Below are 18,498 nucleotides of genomic sequence, written 5' to 3'. Positions count from 1 at the left end.
CGGGTCTGGAAAAGAAAAACCTGCAACCGACAGAAAAAAAACAGCAACTAGAAAGGAACACAGAAAATGAAGCAAAGAAGACATAAAACTATTCTGTTAGGATAGATAGAAAAGAAGCTCGAAGACCTGCTTTCAAAACATCTTCATAGGTATTAAGAAAGAGCTCCCAAAGCAGAGAGGGGATCGTGTAAAACACTGGTGTGTGTGTGTGTGTTTATTTGTTCCGCTTTTATGTTTTTAATCGCAAGTAGAAGCCACATCACATGTAAATTGTGGAGAAGAGAATACAAATCAAAAGGAAAAACTTGATATCAATAATTGGTCTCCAAAACTTTAATAATAATAATGATAATCAACTTAATGAAGAATGAACTAAACCATGTAACCTTGGTCACATTTTGTTAATCTTGCTGAGTTAGTATCTAACATCTCTCATCTTGCTCCGAGTGGCCTTTATAGGGCTATTGACGCATATACAAAGGTAACTGTTCTTGGAAGGAGAATTCCTTGACTCAGATTAGCACACTTCATTTTAAATTCAGCAGAGTATTTTCTACACTGTTATGTTTTACTATATTAAAATTCGATGCTCAATATCCAGTATTCACCACTAGCTTATGATATTGGCCATTTTAGAAAGTCGTATGTGGAGGTAAATAATTCATTCCTTCTGTTTTACTTTGCATCAAAACATTACAAGAGCACCCTGGGATCAGCAAAGGTAAAAAGAAGAGGATATGAGAGTTGATGATTGAAGAAAGCTTATTAGTTGATGTCGCTTTCATGCAGTGAAAAAAATGAGAGGCTACCATTATGGGTCGTTTTTCAGGTACTATATTTTTAGCACTTGGGGACTGGTGCATGATTAGGTGATACCACTCCTGACATACCTAAAGGAATCAAAGATTTTAGCAATGGATCCAATGGTAACTCAAGGTCAGATACATCTAACCCAAATGATGACTAGGATGCAGTGGCCAGAGCTGAGGAGCTGAAGGCATTGAGAAAGAAACTTGCATCATTGAGGCTGAGCAATGGAGTTGGAAGCAGTGAGAACGATAGAGATAGCAAACCCAGCATAAACAAGGATGTGACTGGCAAGATGAAAGGGTTTCTCAAGTCAAAAAAATCCTTCATAAAGCTATGGGATATTCAAGGGGGATATGGGGAAAATCATCAGAGTATTGATTCTGCTAACTCAGAAGAAGCCAAATCTACCCCATCCAGTAATTGGAGGCAATCAGCTTCCTTAAAGTAGTTGGTCCATTTTCGTTTCTTATCTGTTGTTTCTTTTCTTTTTGTTAGTTTCCTACGGTTAGATCTCTTCATCTTGAGGCCTTGATTGGAGGTGTTTAACATATAACTTTATTTAAATTAGTCAACTTATATTTATACATTAAATTTTGATCCAGTGAAACTGTTATTAGACTCTTTATTAATTTGTTTGCCTACATAAAACTCTCTTAACGATTTGACATATTATGAAGGCTTATTATGAATGACTACATCTTAGAAAGTACAATAGGATTCAATAAAACTTGGTTAATATTTTTGGCTGTTTCATTGTGTGCAGGCTAAGTGCTCTCACAAGTAAATATTCCTTTCTTGAACTTATCCAAATGCCTCAAACTTCGACCCAACTGTTATAATGATGATGGGAAAATGTCTGGTTGAGGATGATTCATAATTTTGATAAAAGATCAGTTGGATTAATCATGTTACAAAATAATAACAAATTCATTTCCTTTTAAATAGTTATAAATTTTGGATGCATTTAACCTCGATTTAGCTTTTTTTAATATTTCTAGGAGATTATATCACAAAACCATTTATTCCCCCGCGCGATGCGCGGGTTTGAGTCTAGTTAATCATTAATGCAAGAACAAGAAGAATGTGTAAGCAAGAGAGAGGTGTTGAAAGGCAAACAACGATCCCCCCTATTAACTAGTATATAATTAAATATGGCTGAACCAACACAAAAATTGTTTTAGGTTCTAAACTTCCCATATACAGAAAGCAGAAAGAGAGAAGCAAACAGATATAGCGAGAGATTAACAAGAAAAGGGAGGGACTCTCCCCTTACAACCAAGCTTAGTTCTATAATTGATTCCCCTATTTGACTAGTCAGCAGTGTATAATTTCCAAACCCCTGCCTCAACGGGTTGAGCTATATTATGTTGACAGCTAAATTTTCTAGCAAAATCATAAAATTTATGTAATTCAATCAAATAGCTTCAACATGCCCAGATAACTTGATTTGGAACATAAGGGTAAAATAGCTAAAAGACAAAATCAAGCAGAATGTAATGAAGTTCAAAGTTCAAACAGGGATTTGCACTTTTAGATTGTCTAAAGTTTCCCATATATAAGCTCTTTCTACCCAAAAAAGAAAAGGATGGGATCATTCAGAAAAGATAAGAGATCAATTTTACAATTGATAACTAAAATAGAAAACAGTATGCAAAACTGAAAGAGAGTAGTGCATCATAATAATACTGAGCAAGATTCATATTACCAAATAGTTTCTTCTCATATATTTGATAATGATAGTATACATGTCTGGGCAATTGAAGAACCAATTTGCATACAAATTACTTCATAACATTCAATATTGTAATAAATCTTTAATAGTCCTCATGAAAAACCTAATAAATGAAAGCTATAAGCTTAAGACTACAAAAACAATCTATGTTCTGTTCTTCCAATCGGAAGAAGCCTTTCCTTATAACTTCTTATCCGACTATAAGCATCTAACTGCTCTTCAATGGCAATCTCCTCAAGCATGTTGGTACTTAAATCAAATAAGGCTAGTTCACCATTTTCTTTTCTGAAGAATATATCACCATTCTTCCCCACTCCAATAGGAAGTGCAACGCCAGGCATGGGTCCAACAATGAAAAGTTTAGTCCATGATTCCTTCACACCGAGTTCACCCAAAATCCATATGTGAAAAGATGTCGTTTCTTCATTTTTTAATATCACCGCAATAGACTCACTTAACGCCACCAAGCTTTTCCTCACCCATCTACTAGTCAGATCTAAGGGTAAGGGTGTTATACAGAAAACCTCATTGCTCAAGTTAAATGACGCCAAATAATGTGTTTCGTTACGATATTCCTCTACAATACCAAACCAATGACACACTCCATTCATGCACATGTCATTGTCACAATCTATGAGAGGAACATCATGAACAAAAGGCATATCAAGTTTCCTCCAAGAGTTGCTTCTAAGGCTATATATCTCCCAACCAGGGCCATAATTAAAGGGCAAAGGGTCTGGGAGTGGCCCTTGCCAACCATCTCCATTTCCATCACATCCAGACGGTGGATAATACCATAAAAGTCGAATCAACTTAAAGTCATCTCTAACAGGGTCATAACCAAATCCAAGAGAACTAATCATAATATTCACATAACGTTTATATTCCAGAGGGCTGGGAGGAAGAATTTTGAATTCATGAGTAGCAGGGTTCCACAATACAAACTTTGCACGGTTTGATTGGAGACAAACAATGCCATGAATAAAAGATCCAATCAAGAATGGGAATTCCCCTTGGAATGGAGGAGACCAATTTAATTTAACTATATTCTCAAACTTGTCACCTGAAAGCAAATATGGCGATTTGGGATTGGGATAAACCATGGAATCAGTGCTCACTAAGAGAAGAGATGTATCATCATCGTAAGAAGAGTCATGTTTGGATAAGAAATTGGTGCGAAACATGTTCATGAAATAAGGGTTTTCAAGTAAAGGAGGCCATGATTTGTGAACGCAGGTAAATCGCTTGAGAGATTTCAAAGGCAGTTTTGACAAAATAGTTAAGGCGACATCATCAGGTATTGGAGAAGAAGCCATAGATTTATTTGACTTCTCTCGATTGAGATGATGAAGAATTGGGGGAATGGAAGAGTTTGGAACGGAACTGTGATTTGGCTGCTCAATCAACATCGTTTCCACAGCCGTATATAAATAAGGATTCAGGGTCCGTGTTTAAGTAATTAATAAAATCATGAAATTATTAAATTAATATTTTACATTTTCGGGTTAGGGTACTAAAAAAAGAATAGGAAGTTGTAATCTCATCCTGTCAGGATAAGTTCTAACTCAACTCTCAATCGGAATAAAATTTGCACATGATGGATAAGATAGGATAAGAGACAAGATTGTTTTATCATATCATGCTGGCGCAACAAACCATGGATTGCAACAGGTTTTGATTGTACTATCATATTCTATCTCCTTATCGTGTCCACCAAACAGGCTCTAATGATATTGTTAATTTTGTTTACACAATCATTCTGCCAGAAACTATATTTTAGTTTTCATTTTAAAAAATTTCGAGAACAAAAAACTTTATTAATATGAAAAAGAGATCATGAGAACATCCCTCTCATGGTAGAAAAATGTCAAATGCAGAGTCCCTATAAACATCGCATAAACATCGCAAACCCAACCCTAAATTGTTGCTTAAACCAAGCGTGAATGAAAATTATTGTTCCTCCTACGTGGCATATCATGATTGATTGTCAGTGTAAAAATGTTTTATAGAAATGGCGTATATCCATTAAACTGTAAAAATAAAGGAAGTTTTGGATGATTTTTTTTTAAGTTAGTAGTTAATTATTTTGTTAACATATATTAAAAATATATTATGTATGAACAAAAGAAAATAGAGTTCCTAAAGACTAAGGCTTGGGTGTCCTCTTCAGAAGTTCTGTGCACATCTCTTGAAGACGCTGGAGAAGAGCTTCTTGAGAATCAAGTCTTCGTTCAATGAGGTCAAGTCTTGAGTCTGACTGAGCTTGAGCAGATGGAACAGCTTGATCAGAGTGAGGAACTTGAGCAGATGTGGAGGCAACATCAGTAAATGGAATAATTCCAAGTGCTTGATTTTTAAGAGCCTCAGCTTCAGCTTGTAATCTAGCTGCTTGTTCCAAAGCTTGCAACCTTGCAACTTCACGTTGTTCTGCTTCAAACCTTGCTGCTTCTTCTTCTTGTTCTTTCTTCTTCCTTGCTTCTTCAATAGCAGCATAAAGTTGATCTCTCAACTTTTGTTCATTCAGTGCTTCTCTTCTTCTGAACCGCTGGCTAGCAGCTTCAACTCTTTGATCCCTTTCAGCAGTAAGGAAACCCAGCATCATTGCCACTTGGTCAAGCATCCAAGTGCAGAGACGATCCCAATCTTCAGCAACCAGGTCTAGTTTCTCACTGAGGTCAGTGCGACCATGCACATTGCGAACCCTTAAAGATGCTTCATGATTAAATAAGTTGATGCAATCAAGCAGGGTGTTTGGTCCAAGTTGGGTATAGGGAACAATGGAGAGATAGGTTTCAGGTGAAGAAGGATGATTGCTACTTGTAGCTTCAGAAACAGCATGAGGAGAACCAATTTGCACAGTTTGAGGTTCAGAGGTATTGGTCTCAGGGTTTGGATGAGAAACTTCAGTCTCAGGATTTGGAGATTGGTCAGAGACAGAATTTTCATTTTGAGGTGGAGGAGAAAGAGGAAGAGTTGGTGGTACTGAAGTCAGAGGGACCGCATGGATTGGAAAATCAGGAGCAACCAGAGGTTCTGGTCTTGGTTCAGAATAACGGTTTGGACTTGGAACATTTATGAAATGTTCAAGAATTTCTGAGATTCTTTCTCTGGCAATTTGAAAGAATTGGCGAGAGGCTTCAGATTTATTTGAAGGAGAGGAAACTTGAACATTGGTAGGAAAAGAGACAGAGGGAGTAGGTGAGAGAATTTCTCTATCAGAGGGTTCCTGATTTGAGTGATCAGAGGGTTTAGGCTCATAGGTAGACTTTTCAGTGGTTGGTATCTCTAAAGCTTGTGTCTCAGAAGCTTGTGGTTCAGAGGTTTGTGGAGTGTATGGAAGAATAATGGGTGAGGTTGGTTTATTAGACTTAGGAGTTTGGAGCATTTTCCATAGGGGTTCTTCCTCAATGGAGGGTTGAAAGAAAGAAGCCCTAGGTGGTGAAATGTGTGAGGTGGATTGATCAATTGGTGTGGGTTCAGGGTTGGAAACAACAAGAGTTGCATCAAGCAAATTTAAATCATCTTCATCAGAAAGAACAACAAACTTACTTGAAGCTCTGACTGCAGACCTTGTGACTCTGGTAGAGATTGCAGCTCTAGTAGGCTCCAGAGTTGGTTCTAGATGAATGACTTGTGTTTCAATTCTGACCTTCTTTGCCTTCTTCTGAGGCGGGGGTTCATCATCATCATTATTATCACCATCAGAAGGATCCTTTGTCTCAGAGGATTCCTCTTGCTTTCTCTTGGACTTCTTCTTCCTAGGAGACTCAAAGTTCGGAGGTTCTGGAAGATTTCTGAAGAATTCATCCACATCAATCTCAAAGCCTTGCTGCTTCAGATCATCAAGATAGAACCTGATAGCCTCTAGATCATCAGCCTTTGACCAGAGAGGGTAGTCCTTTAGAGGGACTCTTCTTCTTGACTTTGTAGTATCAGGGTTAACTTCAACTTTTGTTTCTATCAAGTCCATCCTCTTCAATGATGTAGGAGTGAAGACATCTCCAACAATAGTTGTTAGGTCTTCAGTGCATCCAGCTTTGATCAGAGCAGATATCAGTTTGCTCTCAATGAAGAAGTCAGATAGTAATCTGCCAAACGGTATGTACTTGATGGCAGACTTGGGTGAAACAGTAGTTCTTGACTTTCTGATGCATTCCTTCAGATAGGAGAATAGAAAGTAAGGCAAACAGACTTTGGTGTGCTCCTTGATGAAGAAAAGCAACACCTTCTGAGTGAAATTGATATAATCTGGAGAACTTCCCTTTGGTCTTTGATTTATGCAGTTTAGTAGGATCTTGTGCCAGATTCTCATGTCAGGATGAAGATCCTTTGTCTTGCAATCAGTTTTACCCGGAAGCCTTACAAAAGACTTCTCTGAGATGATGATCCTTTTGCCCAGAACAAAGGACACAACCTGATACTCATTGCAATCAGCATGCTTCCAGAATTCCTTCACCAGCTTGTCATAGACTGGACCATGTAGTCTGTTGAAATACCCTTCCCAGCCTTGAGTCTGTACTTCAGGACGAAGATCGACCCCATTAGCAGCAATATTGTCGAGATCGAAACGTCATTCAGCAAGAACTTGAAGTTCTTCTGGAGGGAAAACACATGTAACTGCACAACTCCTTTGAGATAAAGGAACAACATCCTCAGCATCTTGAACTTGTGCTTGAGCAGCCTCTGTCGATCTGAGACGAAGAACTGGACCTACTTAACCCGTTGGAAGACCCACTACCATCCTTGGGAACACTCTTCCATCGGCGGAATCAGCCCTTTCACCGGAATCAGCTTTTTCAGATCTCACCATAGTTGAAGGTTGGAGGCTTGGGTAGAAGAGGGATGAACGAGAGAGAGAGAGAGAGAATCGAAGAAGATAAGGGTTTTTGCAAACAGGAGAGAGAAGCGAAAAACAAGAGTGATGGAGAACGTGTGTGCGTAGTGGTTTTTAGAAAGTAACCGTTGTTGATTGTAAAACAAAAGTAAAATCAACGGCTAAAAATTAAAGACATCATTATGAATGGTTAATACACAAAACACACGGTGGAGAATAAGCACATCTACACTCATTACAACAGATTATCCGGAGGGCACAAGGAATGAGGCATCAGAATGAACTGACACACGTTTACTGTCTTGTCTCAGAGTAAGCACCAATGGGTACTTAGCATCTGACAAAGTTACCTTCTGAACTAGACATCTTCTGATGAGGAAGCATCATAGTCAGAGGTTCTGATCCATCTTCATACTGGACAAAAGTCCATATTCAGATTTTTCAGTATAAAATTAAATCTATCATCTGCTAAGGGCTTTGTAAAGATATCTGCCCATTAATGGTCAGTATCAACAAACTTCAGAAGAAGTACGCCCTTCTGAACATAATCTCTAATAAAGTGATACTTTACCTCAATTTGTTTTGCCCTTGAATGTAAGATTGGATTCTTATTGAGTGAGATTGCAGCAGTATTGTCACAGTAAATTGGAATGTTGCTCTCAAGGATTTGATAATCCTCTAGCTGATGTTTCATCCAGAGCATCTGAGTGCTGTAAATAGCTGCTGAGATATATTCTACCTCTGCAGTGGATAGTGCAATAGTTGATTGCCTCTTGCTTGCCCATGAGACTAGATTACTTCCCAGAAATTGACAATTTCCAGAAGTACTTTTCCTTTCAGTACTATCTCCAGCATAATCAGCATCACAGTAACCTGAAAGCTTATACTCTGATGTTTTCTTATACATCAAGCCAAGGTTAGTGGTACCTTTCAGATATCTGAGAATTCTCTTAACAGCATTTAAGTGAGTTTCTCTCGGATCTGATTAGAATCGAGCACATAAATGTACACTAAACAGAATATCTGGCCTAGATGCAGTTAAGTATAGAAGTGAACCTATCATTCCACGATAGAGCTTCTGACATACTTTTCCACTGGCATCTTCTTTCTCCAGAATGCATGTAGGATGCATAGGAGTCTTAGCAATTGTTGATTCTGTCATATTGAACTTCTTCAGAAGTTCCTTTGTGTACTTGCTCTGATGGATGTAAGTTGCTTCTGGTTTTTGATCCACTTGTATTCCCAAAAATTACTTGAGTTCTCTCATCATACTCATTTCAAATTGAGCCTGCATCATCTCAGAAAATTCCTTGCAGAGAGATGGATTAGCAGATCCAAATATAATATCATCAACATAAATTTGCACAATTAAGATATCATCTTTGTAAGTTTTGCAAAAGAGAGTTGTATCTACTTTACCTCTTACAAACTCATTTTCCAGAAGGAATGAGCTAAGTCTCTCATACCATGCTCTGGGAGCTTGCTTCAGACCATAGAGAGATTTCTTCAATTTAAAAACATGGTCAGGGTTCTTCTCATCTTCAAAACCAGGAGGTTGATGCACATACACTTCCTCTGAGATGTATCCATTCAGGAAGACACTCTTAACATCCATCTGATGAAGAGTTATGTTGTGATTCACTAAGAATGATATCAGCAGTCTGATAGCTTCCAATCTTGCTACTGGAGCAAATGTTTCAGTATAATCTATTCCTTCTTGCTGACTGTAGCCTTGAGCAACTAGCCTTGCTTTGTTTCTGACTACATCTCCTTTTTCATTCAGCTTGTTTCTGAAAACCCATTTGGTTCCAATGATGTGAGCGCCTTGAGGTTTCTTGACAAGGTTCCAAACATCATTCTTGGAGAATTGATTCAATTCTTCTTCCATTGCCAGAATACAGTCTTTGTCTTGAAGAGCTTCATCAATTGACTTTGGTTAAATCAAGGATACTAATCCCTTCATACTAAGCAGAGTCTCTTCAGAGGGTCTGAATGCTGATCTGGTTCTGACTGGTTCATCTTTGTTTCCCAGAATCAACTCCTTAGGGTGAGAGGCAACAATTCCGCTCTTCTTCTGAGGCTGTGAATCAGAGGGACCAACTTCCTCTAGAGAGTCTTCCTCTGGCTCAGCTTCCTCTGGAGCTTTGCCTTTATCAGAAACATTTATACTCATATCTGCAAACTTTTCAACTAGCTTTGACTGATCAGAGTCAAGCTTATCATCAAATCTAACATGAATAGATTCCTCAATAGTTTTCGCATGAGTATTATAAATTCTAAAGCCTTTAGAACGATCAGAGTAACCAAGTAATAGACATTTAGAAGATTTAGAATCAAACTTATGCAATCTATCCTTAGTATTCAGAGCATAGCAGACACAACCAAAAGGATGAAAGTAGGAAATGTTGGGCTTTATTTTCTTCCACAATTCATAAGGAGTCTTATTCAGAATTGGTCTGATAGAGATCATGTTCTGAATGTAACATGCTGTGTTTACTGTCTCAGCCCAGAAGTGCTTTGCCATGTCAGTTTCTTGAAGCATGGTTCTAGCCATCTCTTGAAGAGTTCTATTCTTCCTCTCAACAACACCATTTTGTTGAGGAGTTCTAGGACAAGAGAAATCATGTGCAATTCCATAGGAATCAAACAGACTCTCAAACTTGTCATTCTCAAACTCTCCACCATGATCACTTCTGACATGCATAATCCTGCAAGCCTTCTCGTTTTGCACTTGGGCAATAAAGGTAGAGAACACAGAATGAGACTCATCCTTGCGGGATAGAAATTTTACCCATGTCCAGCGGCTATAGTCGTCAACAATGACCATCCCATATCTCTTGCCACCTATAGACTCAGTTTTCACTGGTCCAAAAATGTCGATATGCAGAAGTTCCAACGGCCTTGAGGTGGAAACAACATTCTTTGCCTTGAAAGAGACTTTTGTAAATTTGTCTTTCTGACATGCTTCACAAAGAGCATCTGAAGAGAACTTTAGAGTGGGTAAGCCCTTGACAAGGTCAAGCTTACTCAGCTGAGAAATCTTTCTCATACTGGCATGCCCTAACCGTCTATGCCATACCCATTGCTCCTCATTAACAGAAAGAAGACACTTTACGTTCTGAGTTTCCAACTCAGATAATCTGATCTTATAAGTGTTGTTCCTCCTCTTGCTGTTAAACAGAACAGAGCCATCGATCTGACTTACAGCCCTACAAGACTTTTGATTGAAGATAATATCATAACCCTTGTCAGCTAATTGACTTATAGACAATAAGTTATGATTTAAGCCATCTACCAACAGAACATTATCAATGCATGGACTATTATCAATACCAATAGTACCAGAACCAACAATTTTACCCTTCTCATTGCCACCAAAACCAACTTCGCCTCCAGGCTTAAGTTTAAGCTCTTGGAACATACGCCTTTCTCCCGTCATGTGACGCGAGCATCCACTGTCCAGATACCATGATTGGTGTTTTAGTGGAGCGATCAAGGATATCTGCAACATAGAAAATCTTATCCTTAGGTACCCATTTTATGGGTCCTTTCTTGTTAGTTACCCCAGAGGTTCTGACAACCTTGAGTTTCTCAACATGATAATGTAAAGGAAATTGAGCATGACATTTAAGCATAGAGAGAGTTCCCTTTTTAAGAGGGGGGTTAGCAACTTTAACAGGCAATGGTTCAGGTAATATAGTACCAGAGGGTACAAAATGTTCATACAGAGGTTTAGCCTTAGGCATATGAGGCTCATTTCTACTGGGTCCAGAATAGCCAATGCCACACATTCCATTTCTGCTTACGCCATAGATCATTGAAGCCATCAAGCTTCTGTCTACGTTTTTAGCTATGAATCTTTGAAAATATTTTTCATATTTTGATTCATTTTTAATATCAGAGGCATCACAAGCAACAACTTCTTCTAACTTAATGATCTGGTTTTTAAGCACAGAGTTAGAGTTTACTAAAGCATGATTATTCTCTTTTAACTCAGAAATAATTTTATCATGTTCAGCAGAAGTCTTAGAAACAGCAGAGAAATCCTTTTTTCTACTTTTTATGCTTAGTCAGGAGAGAGTTATATTTATCCATGATATCAGACAAAGCACATTTAAGTTCAGAGGTAGAGAAAGAAACGAATACCTCATTTTCATCGTTAGAGTCTGAATCTTCCTCTGATGCAGATTCAGAGTTAGTTGCTTCTTTTGACTCTGCTTCCTTGTTCTTGACAATAGCCATGAGTCCTTCAACAACTTCTCCATCAGAGTCAACATCCTCTGACTCTGATTCATCAAAAGTCACCATGAGGCCTTTCTTAGCTTTGAAATGCTTCTTTGGCTTCTTGTCCTTTTTCATCTTAGGACAATCACTCTTGTAGTGCCCTGATTCTTTGCATTCAAAGCATGTGACTTCCTTTGATGAAGACTTCTTCTGACCAGAAGAGGATTCAATCTTTCCTTTAGTCTTTCCAGAGCCTCTGTACTTGCTCTGTCTGTGCTTCCAGATGCAGTTGAGCTTTCTGGAGATCAAGGTTAGCTCATCTTCATCAGAATCTTCATAGTTTTCTTCAGATTCTTCTTCTTCAGCTTGGAGAGCTTTAGCCTTTTCAGATTTGGATTTCAAGGCTATAGACTTCTTCTTCTGATCCTGCATACTCACGATCTGTAATCTTTTGGTATTCTTCATAAGAAATAGCACTGAGAAGAATAGTTCTAGCTTTATGATGCAGTGAGTAAAGCTTCTTCTGCTCTGCAGTCATCTCTGTTCTGGAGATCTTCTTGCCATCACCATCAACTTGACGCTCGTAGCCATCCACTATAATATCCCAGAGATCTGCATCAAAGCCTAGAAAAAAGCTTTCGATCCTGTCTTTCCAGTACTCAAACCTTTGACATCGAACATAGGAGGCTTTGCACTGTAGACATCTTTTTGCGCTTCAATGGTGGCAGCCATCTTAGTTTTTCACACCGGCCCGGATCATTGAACACTGTTAGGTGTGGTAATCAGAACTTGAGCTCTGATACCAATTGAAGGTATGAAAAACGATAGAAAGGGGGGTTTAAATAACGTTTTCAATCTAAAACCTTTCTCACTTGAGATTTTAACAAATCTCTTCAAACACCAAAGATAAAAGTGCTAAGATAAGAGTTGAGAAAAGCACACAATGATTTTATCCTGGTTCACTTGATAAATCCCTCAAGCTAATCCAGTCCACCCGTTAAGGTGATTTCTTCCTTCTTAGAATGAAGGCAATCCACTAATCAGAGTTTGTTACAACTGCACTTGCAACCTGCAAAGTGACTAACAATACACTGACTTAGCTATCACTAAGATTCACTCTCTTAGTCTTCTCAAGGATCCGACCAACCTTGGTCTTCTTAAGGAAAAACAAACAACTGTTTGAAAGTTTGGGTTTACAAAGAAATGCTTCTCAGAAAGCTAATGGTAAACACAATAAGTACAATATGAAGAAATATTGCTTAAGAGAATATTTGAATATCGCGTGAGCTAGAACAAAGTTTCTTCAGGCGGCATCTTTCATCTTCAGCCTCTTTATATACTCCAAGGAATAAGGTTTGGAAGTTTGCATGGAATGCTACCGTTGGAGGGCAGATCTGGGTTTTCCAGGTTCTGTTGTGGCTGAATAAGTTAGGTATGGTCGTCAGGAATGGTACAATTGCTTTTGTACTTTGGATAATGACATGACCTTTATCCTAGTTGACTTCTGATCAGAGCGACGCTTCATGTTGGAACTTGTGAAGCTTGGTGATCAGAGTCAGAAGGAAGCTTGGATCCTCTGACCTTTGTACCTTCTGCTTCTGGACTCATAGGAGAAGTACTTGGTCTTCAGAGCCAGCTTACTCTTGGACTTCAAAATCTTCACTACTCAGCTTCTGGACCTTCAGAGCTTCTGGACCTTCAGAGCTTCTGATCCTTCAGAGCTTCAAGTGAACTGAATCCATATCAGAGCTTTACTATCTTCGGATCTTCTGAAGCTTAATCTACTATTCAGATTGAACATAGAGAGTGCGAAAGCGTTGCAGAGGTTACTCTTTGAGCAAAGTGCTTCTGAATTATGTGTAATTAGACCAGAATCAGAGCCTGTCCTAAAAACACCCAGAAAACAACGTTAGAGTACCATAATTGTTCATACACAATAGTTAACATGTAATCATCAAAACATAGAGTTGTACTACTAGATCAAAACTTGATCTTACAGTCAACATCAGTGTCTGAGTCCACAGTGACCATGTCGACATCTAGATCCAGAACCTCCCTACTCACCGTCTTACGCGCCACCCTAGTCAAGCCAGTCTCCAAGCCAACCACGTCGGTGGCAATCTCCTCCTCAATCACGTGAAACAAATTTTGCACGCGATATCCACGAGAGGAAGTGGACGCACCAAAACGAGTCAAAGGTAAGGCGACTGGCTCCTCCTTTGGCTCAACGAGCCTCGAAGAAGACTCGATGTATGTAGGGTCCAAAGCAGCAGCAGGTGTCGGTCCAAAAGTTGTCTTAGCAGCAGCATCAATCTCGGAAGGATCCTCATCCTCAGACGACAACGTCGACGATGATGGTGGTGTAGGTGGTCGCATCCCACAGCCAGATCCAAAGCGAACCATCGGTGGCAGGTCAAAGGCTACTGTATACTTCCGCAGTACTCTTGTAGTCAGGTCTCCATGTCCATCAATCACATCCTCCATTAATCTCCCCTTATAGGTCGCGCAGTGGTTGGTGGGGTCCAACTCCCATGTGGCAGGGTCGATCCGGTCAATCATCTCGTATCTGATTCCCCCGGAAGGGCGAACCTTTGAACCACTCCCCCAGAGACATCAGGAAGTTTTCCGACCGCCCAAACACAAACAATACTAACAAGGCAAGGCGCGAGGGTCAACTCACAAAATAGGGTAGATAATACAGACAACAAGTAAAGCATAGGGATAGATACATATAAATTCGGTAAATCCTATCATGGCATATATTATCATATCCTCAGGTTGCTACGTCAACAAACAGTAAACATCAGTTTATCAAAACACATAACGATGTTTATCAACATCAAATCACCATAGCACATAACGATGTTTATCAAAATCAAATCATCAAGTGGATGGTATGAAATGCAACATCATGCTAAAAGAATGCTCCGGACAGGCTGGGCACCATCGAGTCGGTCTTTTCACTGGCCCTTGTATTAACCATAACGCTCGGGTGTCACCTACAACCTAAATGTAGTCAGATCGGTCTTAACCCGTAGGTTAGCTATTAAGTCTGCTACTTAAGAAACACTCTTGGTGTTCTTATGTAAAACCTGATCTTTTGATCACCACTGGCTCCACCGAGGTCTGATATTCCGGTGTATGGCCTTAAACATGAATGAATGGTGCAATATGGTTAGCCAAACATCGTATCATCCTCACAAACATAAGTGTCTAGCTAAGAATATTGTCTCTAAGATACCCTAAGGTAATGGTCGAATTATTGACCTCGAATTCCCATAACAAAGAGTGCAAACACCCTTGATGACTACTCGAGTCATCAGACTCATCTTTTTGATGGTCGAACTGCTCTGAGAGCAAAAGAGTACATCGTACTTAGAAACTTATTAGTTCCCCAGACTTATCCCTTAGGTAGCCTAAACATTAAACTGCTGGTTGGGCAAATGTGCAAAAGCATACAGGGTTTTCCCTAAACTAGGATCATCGACACTTCTCATATTCCCGAAACTCGTATTCAAGCTCTAAGCATTCTTCAATAGGTTATCAAAAATTTAAAGTGTTTGAATGTTGTTTAGTGTATTGTGAATTTCATTTGTAAAATGATTTCTAATCCTTTTTGTCTCTAACTCTTTAAGTTCTAAGATTTTCCTTATACTCGTATAATTCCCTGAGAAGGTCTCGATCTCCTAAAACGTCAAAGGTTCAGACCTTGGTTCGATGTGTTAATCATTCCCTTAAAAGTTTTGTCACTACTCACTAGCATGGCATAAACTCTCGTTATCTACACTCCGACGATTCCACAGTATGTATCTAAGTAATTGCACAATCAGTTAGTACAACCCAACAAGCATATTCATAGATATCAACACATCCTACGATTAGCCACTTAGCACATCTAAGCATGTGATTCAGTCAACATAAAACATAGAAACAATCAAATCATAAACACAAATGTCGGCTGAAGCCCCAGAAAACGGAGACACAAGTCTCAAGTTTAACAACGGCCGACGCCTCATAAAACATTTTCCAATTCAGCTCAATCAACATCAATCATAATCAAATAAGCAAGTTGAAGTTATCAACGCCTAAGTCATTAACTATAAAGTAAGTTTCCCTCACCTCCCACTCGTCTAGCTTCATCGTGCAAGGGTTCTTCACTCGCTTCCTCAACAGCTCCAAGAGTTTCCAAAGTCACACCTTTGAGCAAATACAAAATTACTCAGTTAAAAGCAATCAAAACAATCTAAACAATATCAACTAACGTCCGACGAAACTTTAAAAGCTTTAGAGTATGATAATCTACGACAAAAGGACAAGTTTTCACGAAAAGGAATTTCTCCCCTCTCACAAATGAGCTCTCGGCCACTCCACATCATTTTAGCGTTTCGGCTCTTTTTCTTCGATCTAATTTATTTCCTAGGTAATCTAAGGCTATAACTAGGGTAAAACAATGCTCGGAAAAATTATCGGAATTGAAATGCAAATAGGGGTATTTGGGTCAAGACTTTAGGCTCAAAAACTCAAAGTTGAAATTTTTGAAAAAGAATTTGATAGGGTCGTAGAGAATGTCGTTTATAGCAACTAATTCTAAAGGAACTAGGTTAAGTCGTGAATTTTTTGTTCAAAAAGCAAACCTATGGAGAAAATGGGTATTTCCACAGTTTTTTAGATCTATGACGACTCAAAGAAAATCCGATCGCACCGGCGGTGAATATGGAACGCAAGAAAGACATAGAAGATGATTGAAAGAAGAAATCGAATTAAAAAGATATTTTTGGAAAATGCTCAAAACTTTGAGCACAGAAAGACATAGTAAAAAGCAACAAAAAGTAGAAACAAAGGTATGGAATAGAAAGGTTCCCTCGCTCTCGATCCAAAGAAACTGAAATCGGGTCGATCGGACAAGAACTCGCGAAGATCTCTCCTTCTCTCTCTCTACCTGTGGCCTTCTCTCTTGATTGGGGGTCTCATTTCCCTCCTTAATAGCGGAGGTTTAAAAAGTAAAATTGAAGGTTTCTCGGATCCGGTCATCCTGGTACTTTCATCAGCTGATAAGAAGTGAATATTTGGCGACAGAATGACAAAACTCAAAACGAGGTTCTTTAAATTAAAGAAAATGATTCAAACGCAGTAGGGATCAAAATACGCCGGAAAACTACTTTTTGCAGTTGGCGTCGGATGAAGAAACTTTCTTCTGAAGAATGATCGCAAACGTTGATAGAAATGTGACGGCGCGGATGGAAACTTCGTTAAAAACTCCGAATATAAAAACTCTTCATTCAGGGTCTTAATTAAAGTCCCCGAGAAGATAAAGCCTAGCTTCGACGGACTTCCGAGAAGCCAAACTTATCGTGTGTACAGTTCAGAGTTCTATAGCGAAACACTGGTCATGGAAAAAATACTCTAAGGTTCTTATTTTTCTAACGATTTTGAATTTCGCTTAATCATTGCTCTAGGAGCGGAAATAGCATTTTTCGGACATTTACGGCCTTAGCCGGGTGTTGAAATGACTCGAGCCATAACTTAAACTGACTATAGTACCATCCTTAGTAATTTCCTGAACTTTCTTCTTCATAAAGTGATCCAATTCTGCAAATTCTAGTTCAAGTTTCTTTCACGATACATCGAAACCTAAGCGTGAATATGAAACTAATTATTTAATCTATAACTAAAATCTAGGGTGTTACATTTTCACAACAACATCAATTTTTGTTGGCAAACATATATATTTATCCTTCCAACAAATGAATTTGTTGCTTAAACCTTTGTTGTGGTTATCATTCTCGACAACATAACATTTCAATGGAATAAGTTTACACATTTTGTGTCAATTCTTAAATGTTGTTGGCATATAATAGCTCTTTCCCAACGACAATTAGAGTTGCTGGGAAAAATTTATTTTTCGCAACAATATTAGTGTTGTTGGCAAAAGAAAAATTTGTGGCAACAAGTTGAAAATGTTGCTGCCATATACGTAATTTTACCATCAACTTTTTCATTGTTGGGAAAAAGTCGCTGCGAATTAGCTTATTTCTTGTAGTTATATTGACCATTTTTCGCAAATACAAACGAGAAATATTCATATGAATTTCTGAGAACTCTTAATTTCGATGTTTTGACTTCTAATATCAAATAAGGAAGAATTCAACCAAAGACATGAGGTTGAAACAAATATCGATCAAAATAAAAATAGCTATTGGTGAATTTCACACCACAAGATATATAGTTCCAATCAAGCATCCCTGATTAGCAAGTAGGGAGAAGAGAGTTGCAATGCGAGCCGACAAATAGTTTCATCGTTTTTTTATTAGGTAGTAGAAAAAGGATTTGGAATCCGATAAGAAGAAAAATTTAGAGGAAGATGGAGCAAAAGATGAAAAAAAAAGTGTTTAAATGGTTAATATATGAATAGTAACATATACATAAAATAATGTCACCAATGCATTGTTTTTGTAAATGTTAGCCATCAAATGTTGCTGAAAAGCGTTAGTTGCGGTGTCAAAAACTGTCCAAAGGGTGTGCCACAAATGTGTATATACTGTATATCCATGCATAATCACTTATGAAAGAAACAAGTATAAACGCTAACTCAAACTGACAATAAAACATGGAAGATAAACATCAAGACAACATTCTTACTAACTTGTTCATTTCTTACTAAGCAATCTGCTTGGTTTTCAAGATAACAAAGAAATAGTTTAGATGGCGTAAGTAGGGAAAGGTATAATCACCGCCCATAATTAATTCAAAGTGACATACTACTATTAGAACTTCAGAATCCTAGTGTTTACACTGATTTTTGGTAAACAAATATCCTCTTAGTTCGACTAAAGGAAGTTTAGATTCAGGGTCCTTTTGAGAAAACGCTTTGCCAAAGTGTAGTGTGTGAGTGGGCGTT

At 38.4% G+C, this 18,498-nt stretch overlaps 1 protein-coding gene across 1 annotated transcript; it reads right to left on the bottom strand.

The window, feature by feature from the left end:
* Positions 1 to 2,673: 2,673 nt before the first annotated feature.
* On the bottom strand, positions 2,674 to 3,951 carry LOC130744711 (putative F-box protein At1g32420). The gene has a single exon (XM_057596870.1). The coding sequence runs from the start codon at positions 3,949 to 3,951 to the stop codon at positions 2,674 to 2,676; it is 1,278 nt and encodes a 425-aa protein (XP_057452853.1).
* Between the last annotated feature and the right edge of the window lie 14,547 nt (positions 3,952 to 18,498).

Source organism: Lotus japonicus, chromosome 1 (genome assembly GCF_012489685.1).
Source record: "Lotus japonicus ecotype B-129 chromosome 1, LjGifu_v1.2".
Taxonomy (NCBI): domain Eukaryota; kingdom Viridiplantae; phylum Streptophyta; class Magnoliopsida; order Fabales; family Fabaceae; genus Lotus; species Lotus japonicus.
Note: the sequence above shows the minus strand (reverse complement) of the source record. Positions and strands in the feature narration are given on the sequence as shown.

Bases quoted from the DNA above. Each gene is read 5' to 3' on its own strand.
- LOC130744711 (XM_057596870.1), bottom strand. From the start codon at position 3,951: ATGTTGATTGAGCAGCCAAATCACAGTTCCGTTCCAAACTCTTCCATT.